Source organism: Salvia miltiorrhiza, chromosome 1, assembly GCF_028751815.1.
Source record: "Salvia miltiorrhiza cultivar Shanhuang (shh) chromosome 1, IMPLAD_Smil_shh, whole genome shotgun sequence".
Taxonomy (NCBI): domain Eukaryota; kingdom Viridiplantae; phylum Streptophyta; class Magnoliopsida; order Lamiales; family Lamiaceae; genus Salvia; species Salvia miltiorrhiza.
In genome coordinates this window covers 18,502,653-18,517,947 of record NC_080387.1, presented here as the reverse complement: position 1 = coordinate 18,517,947, position 15,295 = coordinate 18,502,653, and the positions used below count along the sequence as shown (strand labels likewise).

The following is a 15,295-nucleotide window of genomic DNA, read 5'->3' as shown; positions in this document are numbered from 1 at the left end:
AGGCAACAACAAAGTAGCGGGATGAACGACACGTGGCACTGGGGAAAGGATCGACAATTGATAATTTCTACAGAAAAACGAAAAGACGGAGGGGCTGAAAAGGTAACCTCGGGATATGGAAAAGTACGCTGGAAAAGGGCGGGCATTTAATGCAGGTGACGTCAGCAATGCGGGTGAACACTCTGACTAGTTACTTCATTTCAAAACAACTAGTCAGACCAAAGGGGGGAGTAGCTGATGAGGAGTAATATATGCAGAGTAGAGGAATGGATTTGAACAGAGGAATCGTTCGGGTCAGAGGAATCATTCGGGCCAGAGGAATGGGCTCAGTCAGAAGAATCACTGAAGTCAGATAAACGCTCTACCACACAAGATAGTCAACGGTAGGAATGATCGTTTTACCCGGGAAGTGCCAGAGCAGAGGAATCGCCCGTTTACAGGTGAAGTTACCATGGTACCCCCGACCACGCGGTGAACGTGACCCCAAGGATGAAATTACTATTTTACCCCTCAAATGTAATCTATAAATACCCATGCACCCATGCTATGTATTCGTACGTGCTTTCTATTGATACAACAGCAAACTTACTTTCTCTCAGCAATTCGACTCTATTCTCTCAATTTCCACGATCAACACTAGGTAAAATTCGTAATCTAACCACGATTCACCGATTAAAATACCACCCGCTCAATCACGATTCACCACCAAGCTAATATATAATATGGTGTGTCAATTTTGATGTGGCGTATTTATTCTTACGTGACAATTAGTTGGCAAAATAATATTTTTTTTTAATTTCTTATCAATAAAAAAAGAACACAACGTAAATAACTCAAATTGTCAATAATTTAATATATCAAATCAAATAATAGTATTTTTTTTAGTTGAATTAATTAATTGAATAAATTCAACAATAGTAAGGGGATTCTTCGAATTTAGGTGTGCCAGCCAAAAAATATTTTAATTATCAATAACTTAATATATAAAAAAAATTATTTAGCTAAGTAATAAAGTTTATTAAATTTTCATTATCTAAAGATTAATTTTTTTATATAAAAACTATATATATTTATACTATTTGAATGACTTCTATTTTATATATTGGAGTAATTAGTTGTGTAATAGTGAATTAGAAAAAAATTGATTTAAACTTGAGAATTAAAAAAAAAATACTATTATTTGATTTAATATATTAAGTTATTGACAATTTTGGTTATTTTCTTTGTGTTTTTGTAATTAATAAGAAATTAACAATAAATATGTCACGTCAAATATTGGCTCGTCATATTAGCCTGATATTTGACCAGAATTTGAATTAGTAGCAAAAACAGATAAAATCTAAAGTTTAGTAATTTTCACGCTACAATTCAAAGTTTGTGTGCAAAACTAGAATTGGACGAATGTTCAGTATTTTATAGGCAATTAACCCAATTGGAAATGACATTATGAAATATGGAAGAGATTTTGACAATTCATCTGAAGTCTACAACCATTCAATCATAAACGTACAAAACATAGAGAGATTTACATAAAAAAAATTAAAAAAATCCGAGTTTATAATTTGTCATGCGGGAGGCTAGGAGGAGAAGGGGTCATCCATGGCCGTTTCTCCAGGAGCCGAAGTGGTCCTCGCATCCTCAGGATCAGCCAAAGGAACCACAGAAGCAAGAACCTGAGGAGTCGGCGCAGGCACAGAAGTCGATGCAGACACAGGAGTCGGTACAGGCAAAGCGATCGGCGCAGTACTAGAAGAAGAGGCCGGGGGATAGCAAATACTCCCTCCGGGATAATTACCCCTCGGGGATCGGATGGACTTCTAGCGAAGTTGGGAGTGCGGATGAAAGGCTGCACAGGCACGGGATCAGCACAGATCCCATTCACAAATAAATTCAAAGCCTTGTTAAGCAGAGGGGCCCACCAGGCTGGCGTCCGAGGTGCTTGGCTATTGATGCCTAGGAGCTGGTCGAGCTCATCATCCCGCACATTATCCACCACCTTCTCAGCCACATACCGCCCACGTTGTTCTGGAGTGGCCTCGATCAAGTCCAATACCACCCGACATGCATAAGGAATTTCAGGCCAAGAGCAACAGCCGCAAGCACTTCAGGAGTCCGGATGAAAGACTCTAAAGTCTCTATCAGCCTCAGTAGAAAGAAAGTAGCGAATACGATGCTCATGGATCCCCTGGTCAAATGCACAGTTCTCCTGCTCTACAATACCATCCTTCAACCTCCCCAGCCGTCCCGCATAGTCCGCAATTGTAGCCTGGCGCACAGCCTCTACCTCTTGTTCTCATCGGCCTTCCTCATCTCCCCCTCAACTCTTGACAGCTCGGACTCCAGAGAGTCACGCTCAACCTTCATTCTCGCACCATCCGCCTTAGCCTGGCGCAATTCCTCCTCCAGATCACTAAACCGGGCCAGTGCAGCCAAAAGTTCCGTGTCCTTAGATTGGACAACGGACGAGGATCGTGTCAAACAGTGGGAAGCGGCTAAACATTTCACCCTCGCCTGCGCAGACGAAATGATCAAAGAAAATAAACGATCACAAAACTTAACCAAATACACAGCTATGAAAAATAAAACAAGACAAAGACGAGATACCATTTCTATGGCAAAGTAGAGATCATTGGCTAGGGCCATCGGATCCATAGAATCATATTTTTGAAGGTCAGCGGAAGCAATTTGAGACTCCATCTGGGATCGGGATTCCTCACTAGTCAAGTCGTGCAGAGCACGTGGAGGAACAGACCCCACTTGGAGGGGGAGCTAGCCAAAAGTCTATCAAAAGAGTCTTACTCATCCACCAGCACGCGCAAACTTTTTCTTCCTTTTTGGTTGTTGTTGGCATTTTCGGGGACGAGAAACAGGGTCCCGTTGAGCCTGCTTGCGTTTCCTTTCTATGAGAGGGATATCGTCCCCCTCTGAAGCAGTTTCCCCATCCCGAAGATGGGGAGGCTCGCGGGTAACCACGGCAGATCGAGGTTGCCCCGGATTGAATGAGCTGCGCAGCCTCGAGAGGTTGTGGAGAGGTAGTGAAGGAAAAGCTGGTCACTTTCCCGTGCTGGGCGCTCTTCCACATACTTGCGCAGGAAATACAAGAAGTAAACAATTAATTATATTACAGAGCGAACACGAATTATAAGCAGTGCAGTCATGTACAAAAAAAAAACAACAACAAATAAGTAATACCAATAGAAGAGGCTGGATATCGAGAAAATAATCCAGCGCCGGCCAAGACAGTAGGGTGAGTCACCAAACGCACAACATCGAAGACACCACTACTACGAGCCTCTCTCAAATACTCGAGCAAAAAAATTCCAGATCGGAGATGTGGTTTCTATTGGGGGAGGGGCTATATTTTAGGCGATGCCATGTCACATCTGAATTACCGACAATGGATGCCCAAGTCCCATTACGCACCTTGACATAGAAATACTTGTCATGGAATCTTTTATCAAGGGAAGTCAGGTTTCCCATAAAGCTCATACAACTACCAGGCTTGGAGATAAAATTGAAATGACAGCCCGTCTTTTTCAAAATGTGGGTCTTGTGGAAAAGCTCTGCGCTGTGCGGATAATTGTTGACAGCGCAGGCGATGTGTAAGATATGAGCTCCACGGATAGAAGAAAGATAAAGCTGGAAAAAGGGATACTGTATCGATCACAGACATCAAGAAGGAAAGGTGAGGGGGCAGTCCAAGTCCCGCCTCGATTTGATTAACCCACACCAGAATAGTGTCGGGTGAGAGGCCATGCTCCTCGTCCGGCATATCACCGGTGGCTTGTTGGATCCGGATTTTAAACTCCGGATCATTAGGGGGAATGCGCAGGATCTGACACACTTTCATCATGCTGGCGGCGTTAATGGTAGACCGAGGAAACATAATACAAGTCATATCTTCATCTTGGTTTATTTGTTGTTAACGCGCACCGACGATGGCCATGGCAGCGTATCGAAAAGAACAGGAAGAGAAAAAGAAAGACAATGGGGAAACACACGCAGTAAGAAAAAAAGGGGGGAAGGAAGAGAACCTAATACCTGGTAGAGGAAATAGACAGATGAAGAAGATGAAGTGAACGACGGCAGTGGACTGCGGAGAGAGGACAGAAGGTGTCGACAGCAAGTTTGAGAGGAACGAAGAAGAAGAGGCGGTTATGGAGTATTTATAGGGGAATTTGAAAAGAGAGGAAGAAGGAAGCGATGATTAGGGTTGGGAATCGTGCGAGGGAAAATGACGGCTTGGATTGCTTCCAAATTTGGCAGTTATGAATAGAGGGTCGAGATCAAACCAACTCGAAAACCAAAAAGCCCACGTACGAAAAAATGCAAAAAATACGTAAGGAACACATCAGAATCATAAATGCGACAAGACATACATCACGTACTACCTGCGCTGCCTTGACAGCGCTGTAAGGCTTCAAGAACGTGTCGTCCATGAAAACTCATACCTCTTTTCATGGACGGGGGAGAGTAACTGATGAGGGATAAGAACCTCATCAACGTAGACACGTGAAATAATGATTACTCGTGCCCATACTCGTGTAGAACAGAGTGCATTGACAGCGCAGATATATTAACCTGCGCAGCTATAATTGCCTGCATACACTACGCCAAAAACGCGCATACATAACAGATTTTATCCGTTATCTATGCGGAAAATCTTGCGTTAAGTATAGTGGTGTTATGTATGCGGCGCGCATAGATAACGGATATTTATCCGTTATCTATACTTTTATACATAACGGTCATCCATAAATAAATAACGCCTGAAAATCCGTTATCTATAGGCCTTTTACATAACGTTTCGGACCGTTATGAAAGTTCATATTTCTCCGTTATCTATATCGGTATACATAACGGTAGTTTTGAAATAAATAACATTGAAATTTCCGTTATGTTAAGGATTATACATAACGTCTCCGACCGTTATGAAAGTTTAAATTTAACCGTTATGTATACATATATACATAACGGTTTTTAATATATAAATAACGTGGATAATCCGTTATCTATAATTGTTATAGATAACGTTTCCGACCGTCATGAAAATCTGATATTCGCCGTTATGTATGCAAATATGCGTAACGGTTTTTTGAAATTAATAACGTTTTTTAAGCATTATGTATGCATGTTATACATAACGCTTTCGTCCGTAATTAAAATTTCTATTTATCCGTTATCTATTTATTTATACATAACGGTTATTTTTCATATACATCACACTTTTATGTGTTATCTTTGAATATTACAATAACGTCAAATTATTGTTTAGATTACTCTTTTTTACGTTATGTTTGCTTTTATACATAACGGTTGTAACCGTTATATATATTTTTTTTATTTTCATTATGTATGCTACAAATATATAATAATTAAATTTCTAATACAATAAAATAATAAAAACCATCCATTAATCATGTCATATACCATTCGAAATTTTCATACAATCACCATCCAAAATAGAGTTAACAAAAACACATGTTCTATCAATCGTGCGTGCAAACAAAGTCTACAAAATGATGCTACTAGCTTGATAGATAGCCATCTCGATTGAAATAACCTTTCTCCTGTCACGTCTCTATTTCACTTCATGTAAAGCATCTGTAGGATAATACAACAGTTAACAGTACTTGTCAGAAACAAGAAACAAGAAACACGAGTTTGCAACCACATCGAAAAGTGACGAATGATAAAGCATTCATTAACTTGAAAGCTAAACCAAGCGAAGACCATTCAATCTCCCAAAACCAAAAAAGTAAGGAGGCATTCCAACTCCCCCGAGCTCAATACATCATAAAAATTTCCCTCAAAAAATTGACATACCACTCAGAATAATTAAACTTTAAACGTACCTATCCATCCAATGCATGCTTTATCACACATGTTGCCCATTCTTCACGGACCTCGTTGAGTTGATTTTGAGAATAAGTAGTAACTCCTTTAAACTACGAATACAAACAAGATCACCAATATATTTTATTAATAACTACTAATATATGTTTAGATAATATTCAAGTATATATATTTAATACCAGTGATGATAAGTCATGTCCATACCATTCATTATGATATGTCCCTTTACAATACTAAGTTTATGCTTCCTAGTGTTAGCAACACTTCGCACAAGGACAAGACATAAAGTTAGAATCGCAGCCCCTCTCCACTGCGAACTTCAAGAAAGCATCAACTCCAACCTCATACTCTTCTGATATTCTATTCTTTGACATCCATAATTTATCCATCCTCACCTAATTAAACTTTCGGATTTAATTAGATATATATAGTAGTCCTTAAAAAGATAAAGAAGAAAAGGTATAAAAATAATGCAGTTTTGGAGGGAAAATGAGGGGGATATTAATATGGGAGTATATCCTTTTGTGCTGTTGTTTGTGGACCATGGGCATGGCCATGGGTGTTTATCTTTTAAACCACAAAAATAGCCTCGGAAATATGGGTAGCATAGCATACTCATACTATTATGCTGTTGCTATGCTCCTGGAGTTGTCACTGTTCAATTTGTCCATGTCTTCTTCTAATTCCTATCCTCTTTTACTAATGTTTCATCTTCTTTTTTCATCCTCTTTTAATTCCTTACTTAATTTCACCAATATGTTTTTAGACACCTAACAGTCAATCTATTAGTGTATATATATATATATATATACTAGTGTTCTAATTTAGGATACACATTTTTGCACAGTCTCATTTATTTTTATAAAAAATATCATTTGCGAAAGATGATCATTTGCTTTTATAAAAAATTGCTATTGGATTATCACAATACATCATATAATATATATGAAACACTTTTATAATTATTAATTTAACATAATAATACTAAAATTTAAATTTTGATATTTATAGATTTAAATTAATAACAGCAACAAAATTAAAACATATATAGATTAAAACACAAATTTATGTGTCTAACATTTTAAAATTTATAAGATTACTGAGCTAGTGTTTCTTAAAATAAATTGTAATATATAATATTATTTTATAAAGATCACAAAATAATATTAATAATTCATGTTTAATATAAAATAAATATAAATATATAATTATTTAATTTAAAATATCATAATTAAGAAAATAGAAAACTAAAAAAGTTCAAATCTGAGGGTGACTATTTATTTGGGTAGCATTAAGTTCAATCTTTATTCTATTAGCAAAATGCTGCTGGTGTAAGTCTACTTTGTTAGGTATCGAGTGTAGGCATATATAAATTTATTTAAGTAATGATGTTTTCTAATTTTTTTTTCCAAATGGATTAAATTTTTGTAGCATTTGCTTGTCCTTCATAATTTCAATTACAATCTGAATTTTCAATCACATACTCTTATGTATGATTTGACTAACCCAGTACTGGAGTTAGATATTTCAAATTTAATGGAATTGAGACATTTAAAATTTCGGTGGAGAAAATGTTTTCTATATTTTTCAGTTTGTCCTGTGGTCTATTACATAATTGGTTAGGAGCCATAAAACCAATCTGACATCCAAGCATTTGGTAAATTAAATCTCTATAAAATCTAATTGGTATGACCATGGCGATATAGTAACTTCTAATCTCCTTTCTTATAATTTTAAATTTGTCTATATATATAGAAGGCAAATCTAAAGTTAATTATAATATCTTAGATGTCTATTTCTAAAGTTCAGGGCTTTGCTTCTTTCACATGTGTTAAACTGTCATGGACATTTTGGCTCAGACATTCTATTTCTCCTCATGTTTTCATTCCATCATACCATGCATGTTATAAGTGAACCAGGACATGAAACACTAGATGAAGCTCCATTTTCTAATGGATGATTGCACATCTCAATTTAGTAAATCACCATAAGAACTAAAAAAACAGCGCAGCATATGCATCTTCTCATGATAAATATTCAAACTAAACTAAGTGTAAGCATCAAAACACACAACACAAACACACATAGCACATATAATCGGCTCCAAGCCATCACCACAGCAACAAATGGAATGGAACGAGCCATTCCCCAACCTAGTCTCCATATCCACTACCTAGATACATGCTTATCTATAGTGTATATATATATGATATATCCATGGCTGCCACTTGAGCCATGGTGCGAAAATGAAAGCAAAGTCTGGAAAACTAACCTTGAAGCTTATATTTTTGTTACTCTCTCTATCGACGTTTATCCTTCAAACCTTCGAGCTGAGTGAGTTACTACAAAGCAGCAAGAGTAAAAAGTTTTAAGTAGAAAACCATATAGGAGAACAATTGGCAGACCATCTGAGAAATTCATATATACATAAGACAAAGATATAAAATTCGGTATATTTGAGCTGGACTCGACTATTGTAAGTAGTAAGTAGTTTTGAGCTTCTTGTAAATTGTTCGAGTTTACAACAACTCAGGTTCGATTCCCACTCGATTTGGTTACATGTAGATAACTAATTATAGTTAAATACTCTAGCTTGTTTAATCAGATATTGTGGAACTTGAGCAAGAAATGAATTCGACTCGCTTTTGAGAAAAAGAATATTCGAGTCAAGTTCAATTTTTCTTCAATTGTAGAAAATTTATGTAACAAAGTATTTTATCACAATGAACTTAAGTGACCAGTTCATTTGTAGCTCTCTATTATTACACCGTCATTTATATAACCAACTCAATAATAAAATCACTAATAAAAACAAGTATAGTTCCACATGTTATAAACACAAATCGTGATCGTTTTGGGCTTCAAATTATAAACAATCCAACCCATTTCTACAACTTTGATGGTATCATTGAGAAATTGGAAATCCCAAAACCCAGAGAATACAACACTAGTTATAGTACTATAGTCGTATGTATAATGTGGTTTCTCCCAAGAAAAATAAAAAAGAGTCGAATTATAAAGAGGCACACCAGTTTATGCCTAAAATGAGACTTCCACATCATGGTGACAGACGGTAGTAACAAACCAATAAAAACAAAATCTTAAGATTTACCATCAAATGAGCGTCTAGACATGCCGAATACAAATCATTTCAACTAAATCCATTAAAAATAAATGGCTATACAACTAAATAAATCACAGCACCCTCTCTGCAAAGTCCATGGCAACACAGTTCAGCGATACTTAATAAATCCGATTTCCTTAGCATTGCTGCGGAAGCATTGTTTGCAGCACATCAAACCGTACTTCCTAATTATTCCATGAGGGTTCCCGCAAACACGGCAGGTGCGGGATCCAGGGCCATAATTTTTCGGGTGAGAATTCCAGATGTTAGAGTGCCCCATATCTTCTTCTAATTGGGTTTATGAATCTGTGTTAGAAACCTAATTGGTAGTTACGAACTTATGATGGAGAGGTTATAGTACTATAGTCGTATTACTTTTAAAAGCATCAAAATCTTCCAAATTAATCTGCGATGGATGGAAAACACTCAGGTTTTTCAACATTACCACCAATTAATCAAATCCCCTAATTCAAGACTCAAACACAGAAATAGAACACCACCATTCATCAGTATGAAACACCAGCCAAAATGAAAGATAAAGAATGAAAAAAAAAACTAGGGCCAAATTGTTGATGATGGTTGTGACAGTAAACTAAATCTGATCAAGAAATTGAACTCACCTGATCAAGAAATTGAACCCACCACCAAAAATACAGGGCAAGTAGGGCAGTCGTTCCGCGTCGTCGCTATTTCTCTCGACACCCTCCACCTCAGCCCCTCCAACTCTCTAATCGCCCCTTCGTGCCTTCCCTCTATATGATCGTTGTCGAAAGAACTGACGAAACTTTTACTTGTGGAGAAGAACTTTGCAATGACTTCAGAAAGAAATTGAACGAAGTGTGCGTGCCTTCAGAAAACTGTCGAAGAACACGGCAACGATGGAACAACTGCTAGGGTTGGAAGATTAAAGTTTGCCAATTTTTTTTTTTTTAGAAGGGAAGGGTTTCTCGCGCGAGCCAATTTGTGGGAGAAGATGGAAAGAACTGTGGGCGGGAGAAAAAAACTGAAAGTTTAAAGCCCAATTGCTTTAATTTTATGTTAGAAATTATGAGAGTTACTTAATATAATTGTGGCGTGAATTAACATAGTTGTATTGTAGTTGAGTTGGCAAGAGTTTTTACTTATAATTCAAAGCTCCCTAGGATCGATCCCTGCCAATACCACATTTTTATTTTTTTTATTCTTTATTAAAATTTCCAGTTTTTTAATTAAATTTTGAATATAAAAAACGATTTTTTCCATTCTTTATTAAGATTTCCAGTTTCTTTAATTAAATTTCGAATATAAAGATTTATAATAATGTTTACTTTTAATCATTGAAATGATAATTTAAAATTATTTCATTTTTATTATTAAAATTAACTATAATTTATTTAAATACAAATTTGAAAATAATTTTTTATACTTTTATTTTTAGATAAACATGCATTTGTTTAAAAAATAGATATTGTTTTAACAAAATTATAAAAAATTGGAAAAATTGAAAAAAAAAAACTCATAACCGTTAATTAAATTTCTAATATGAAAATTAATAATAATTTTTACTTTTGATCCATTAAAATGATAATTTAAAATAATTTTTCTTATTTTTAATGTTTAGATAAACAAGCTTTTGATTAAGAAAAAATATATATTATGGTTTTTACAAAATAAATTGATAAAAAAATGAAAAAAAAATGATGCACATACATAACAGTTCTCGTAACGGACAGAAATAACCGTTATTAAAACAGCCATATATAACGGTTTTCCTAACGCTTACATTGTCGTTATAAAAGACTCGCTCATAGATAACGGTTCGTATAACGGTTCGGGCTTCGCGTTATGTATCCATGTTCTTACATAACAGTTTCCGTAACGGTAAAAATAACTGTTATAATAAACGCACATATATAACGCTTTTCATAACGGATCTGGAGTACCGTTATCTTTGTGACCAATAGGTAACGCTAATACATAACGCAGTACTTAAAACCGTTATCTATGCGCATACGTAACAGTACATAGATAACGGTTTTTTCAAAAACTATTATCTATTATAAAAAAGGCGCACATAGATAACGGTTTTTGAAAAAACCGTTATCTATGCAGTGTTATGTATGCGCGTTTTTGGCGTAGTGATAGTCAAAAGATGACTATATATTTATGTCCGTGATTACTAATATCAGACATGCGCTGATTATGCAGGTATATGAGTCATCTCCACGAACTAAAGTATGAAGAAGCAGATCCTGCGCGGCATGAGTGGGAGCGCCGCCACGTCAAGGATAATTGGAGAAGCAAGCGGAACCTTTAGAACCTGGCTTGACAGCGCAGTCAAACTGAAAGAACCAACATGACGAATCTCACTGAAAGAATAAAGAATGCCTGCGCAAACATTCAAGGCTTCCGCCAGCGCAGTATCAACTCGCCATGCTTAGATTAAAAAACTGTAAGTTAGTTAGAATAATATAGCCTGTTAGACAGTGACCGCCGCCCTCATCGGTACATGCAGAGTACGTGAGAAATGTCAAAAGACCTTCATACCCTTTGCCCTTGTAATCTCTATAAATACCCATGTATTCCTCTATAATGCTCTCTCTGGCAATTATAATAGAAGCAGCCATATTTACTTTAAGTGTTCTTTGAAGATTCCTGAAGTTCGAAGTTTACATTGAGACTCTCGCACCAACAGGTCAATTTTATATCTTGTTATGAGTGTTTAGATTTAGGTGTTGGTTTCATGCTTTACCACTATCTCAGTTCAAACGGTGCAAGGGGATCCTGAGGCTATTGAACTTAAACCATTGGAGAACTAGACGATCGAGGACAATGTTAACTTTTGTGTTTCCACGAAGTTGTGCGTTCGACAACAGCCATGACTGCTAGCTAAATTGAGGGGAGATGGTGTTAATCAATAACAAGGCAGAGCAGGAGTCGACAGTGGCATCCGGCCAAAAGAGAAGCGCAGTTGTGTTGTCATGCAGCTAATTTGTAAGAGGGGATGGAGGCGGCGTCTATTCGCCGACCATCCACCAGCGCTGCTTGTAGCGAAAGAGGGAGGAAAATAGATAGAACGGTGGCCAATTACCAGATTCGGGAGGAGGATGATGATGGATTCAATTTCAAAATGAGGGAAAACTTAGGGCTTCGACTTAGTTTCTGCCATCGCATAATTCTGATTTTTGGGGTAATTTTGTGCAAAAACTTCAATGGGGAGGGGTGGCATCGCCGGAGAAAGGGCGCCAGCAATAGCCGGATTACAGCAACGACAAAGCTCACCTCGTCGGCGGCTGAAACAGTCGAAGAACGACAATGGCAGGACTCGCGTATAAAGAGAAAAAGCGCAGAGATAATTTATGAGACAAAGAAACTTTGATTTGAGCAAGAAGTAAGACAAACAAAGGCGGTGGCCTCAAGAGCGAGGACAAAGGTCGTTCGTTGTTTTCCAGAGCCCAATGACGGTGGAGAATTTGAGAAAAGCGTAGTTTTTAGTTCGTCTTTGACTTAGCTTTTGTGCCTGTCTTGTTTGTCTCTGACTTTTCCCTTGTTTGCAATCTATTCTGATGCTCCCGTGGTTGCTCTTTTGTCTTGCCCATTTGCAAGCTGCTTAAGTTCGTGAAGGAAGTGCTGACGTTGTCCACTGAGGCTAAGGATGCTTCTTCGGGTACAGATCTTTTCATTTCCTTGTGTCCTGTGATCTGTGTTTTTTGGTCTTATCTTTGAACTTTGTTTCTTTGGCCCTGTGGAGGGTCTAGGGCTGATCCTACTGAGATCCCTATCATTCGGGAGGAAGTGGACATCGTAGTGTTGATGTCGGAGACTTCTACCGAGAACGCTGCTCCCGTGGGTCAGGACTTAGCTCTGGAGGGCGATGCTCAAGAGGAAACTATCGCATAGGGTGACGCTGCTCTGGAGGCATCGAAGACTGTCTTTGATCCGGCTCCATGACCTTTGTATTTGTTAGACTTTAAGTCATCGGCCTTGGTTTTTGATATAATGACTGTGGATATTTTTTATGTCAATGATTTATGTCCATGTTTTTTCTTCGTGCGTTGTTTATCCTTGTTTCTTTAATTTTGTCTTTGCGTAGCGAGAAACTTTTTGTCATCACGCATTGACTATGTGAGGTCTTTTTAAGGGTGAACAGTGCTGCTTAAGGCTTAGCAACATCGTTCTAGCCTTCTAGGCTCAGCAGGGTTGTTTGGGACTTGGCAACGTCGTTTAGGGATTGATTTCTTGATCCTGTTTGAGTCTCTAAGCTCAGTTTTAGTCTTTCGGTTATTTGAATACTTTGTATATTTTGAATACTTTGAATACTATGTGCTTTGTACCCATTCGGGTCTTTACAACGTTATTTAGGCCTTGGCAACGCTGCTTTGACCCTGGCCACGTAGCTTCGACTTTGTCAATGTAGTTTAGACTTTGGCAGCGTTTCTTTGACATTGGCGGCGTTGCCTCAACATTGCCGACGTTGCTTGACAGCGTCCTGTGGGCCCTGCAAAATTTGTACTTGGCACAAAGATTTTGTTATTTTTTTGAAGTAGGATTATGTATATATATTCTTCTTCCTTCCCTTTTTCGAGCGATATGTGTGCTGAGTTGGGTTTTAATCTCAACAGCAAAAATAAAATAAAACAATAAAAGACACAAGATATACGTGGTTCAGTCATCAAGACCTACGTCCACGGGAGGTTTTCGGGTGTTTTCACTATATTTGGAAGGTTTACATTTTACCTAGTGTAGAAAATAGTGAAAGAAGCTCCCTTAACTCATAACCTAAGGTCCTCTTTATAAGCATAAACTTTGATCTAAAGTACTTGGGCCTATTTAACCCTAAAGCCCACTAATACAAGTTTCTTGGCCTAAAACTATTAATCTGCCACGTGTCTTCGATATTCTTTTAACTTTGACTGGCATCTTCAGATACGGCCTTCCTCTTTAGACTTAATGCAGCTCTGAAATATAATACTCAGCTTGGGCGAACTCGGCTTTATAATTGCTCCAGATCTGTAACGATATCAAAATAATACACATATAACAACTTAATTATATTCACATATTGCTTATATTCTGGCCTTCGATGGGCTTGAGGTATCTCATTTGGGCATTTCTTTATAAGGGCGGGAATTCCGAATTCCATCCTCATCAATGTGAGTTATCCATGCGAACATATTGCCGAAGATTAGGAGCAGATAAAAATATCGTAACTTTATCCTGATTGTGCAAGGCTGACATGCTAAGAAAAACTCAATTTTCATTCATGTTTTAGCACATATGCATAATTTGTGTGGTTTCTTAGGATAATATTTCGTCGATGTAATCCCGAATCATCATGATTTGCTTTCGACGATGCAACCAAGTATTCTTCAGTTATGCTTACATGCGATAATAAATTTAAAAATTTCATACCTGGATCGCCACAATTTTAGTGGGTTACCCTTGTTATTTTTGTATCTTTCGTCGTGTTCCTTTGGATCTTTCTGCAGGCCTACTTCTCGCTCCATTTTTCATTGGTTTATTAAGCTGTATTTATGAAAATTTCCAAGCAGGGGATTAGTAAAAATCGAAAACCTCAACAGACAGAGTTGCAATTTGATAATGCATGTTTATTTTGCATAGTTTTTCATGAAAAGCCTTGTTCTTAAACTCTAATTGAGCTAATCTTATGCATATTCTATGTCCAATGATTTCTAGTTTCAGCGCCATGATTTTTTAAAATCGATTGAAAAAAGAAAATCTTTTTAGAAAGAATTGAAAATTTACAGAGACTTTCTAGACACTTTGAATTACAGATGTGAAATTTTTCAAAATTTTATTGGTATCCCAGCCAATTTTATAGCATTAGAACTGTAAGTCCGGAATAGGGGCGTTTTTGACAGCTTTGTGTAGTAAATTTGTAAAATAGATTTAAAATATCAATTCTTTTTAGAAACACTTGAAAATAGAATAAATCCTAGACACCTTAAGTTACACATTTGAAGGATTTTAGAATTTTATTGACATCGAAACTCGATTTATGGCATTAGAATCGTGGGTCTAGAATAGCGAGGATTTTGACAGCTCTGCGCAATAGAATTGTAAAATTTGGTAAATATAGAAAAAGACCTTCGATCAATATGAAATTTTACAGGAATATCCCAGACGTTAAATACATGAACATAGTAAAATTTCATAGTCATTGGACTACAGAAAGTGACCGAACAGATCATACGAAATATACGTGGAGAATTTTCAGATTTTGCACAGCTTTGTAGTTTGTCATCAGTTTAGCAGAATTTATTCTAATAGCATATGCCATGTTCACGAAAATAAATAAACAAAGATTGATCATTA

At 36.9% G+C, this 15,295-nt stretch overlaps 1 protein-coding gene and 1 long non-coding RNA gene across 3 annotated transcripts; both read right to left on the bottom strand.

Annotated features, from left to right (window-relative positions):
• Positions 1 to 5,392: 5,392 nt before the first annotated feature.
• LOC131006846 (uncharacterized) lies at positions 5,393 to 10,049 on the bottom strand. Of its 2 annotated transcripts, XR_009095785.1 has the most exons (4): positions 9,601 to 10,049; positions 8,129 to 8,198; positions 5,856 to 5,948; positions 5,393 to 5,604 (listed from the first exon to the last, which is right to left on the bottom strand). It is a non-coding gene; the product is annotated as an uncharacterized LOC131006846 (long non-coding RNA). The 2 variants fall into 2 exon arrangements; XR_009095784.1 differs by lacking the exon at positions 5,856 to 5,948 and having other exon boundaries at positions 9,601 to 9,987.
• LOC131006845 (40S ribosomal protein S29-like) lies at positions 8,870 to 9,316 on the bottom strand. The gene has a single exon (XM_057934006.1). It carries the CDS (start codon positions 9,258 to 9,260, stop codon positions 9,090 to 9,092), a length of 171 nt encoding a protein of 56 aa, XP_057789989.1. The 5' UTR covers positions 9,261 to 9,316; the 3' UTR covers positions 8,870 to 9,089.
• Positions 10,050 to 15,295: the final 5,246 nt, after the last annotated feature.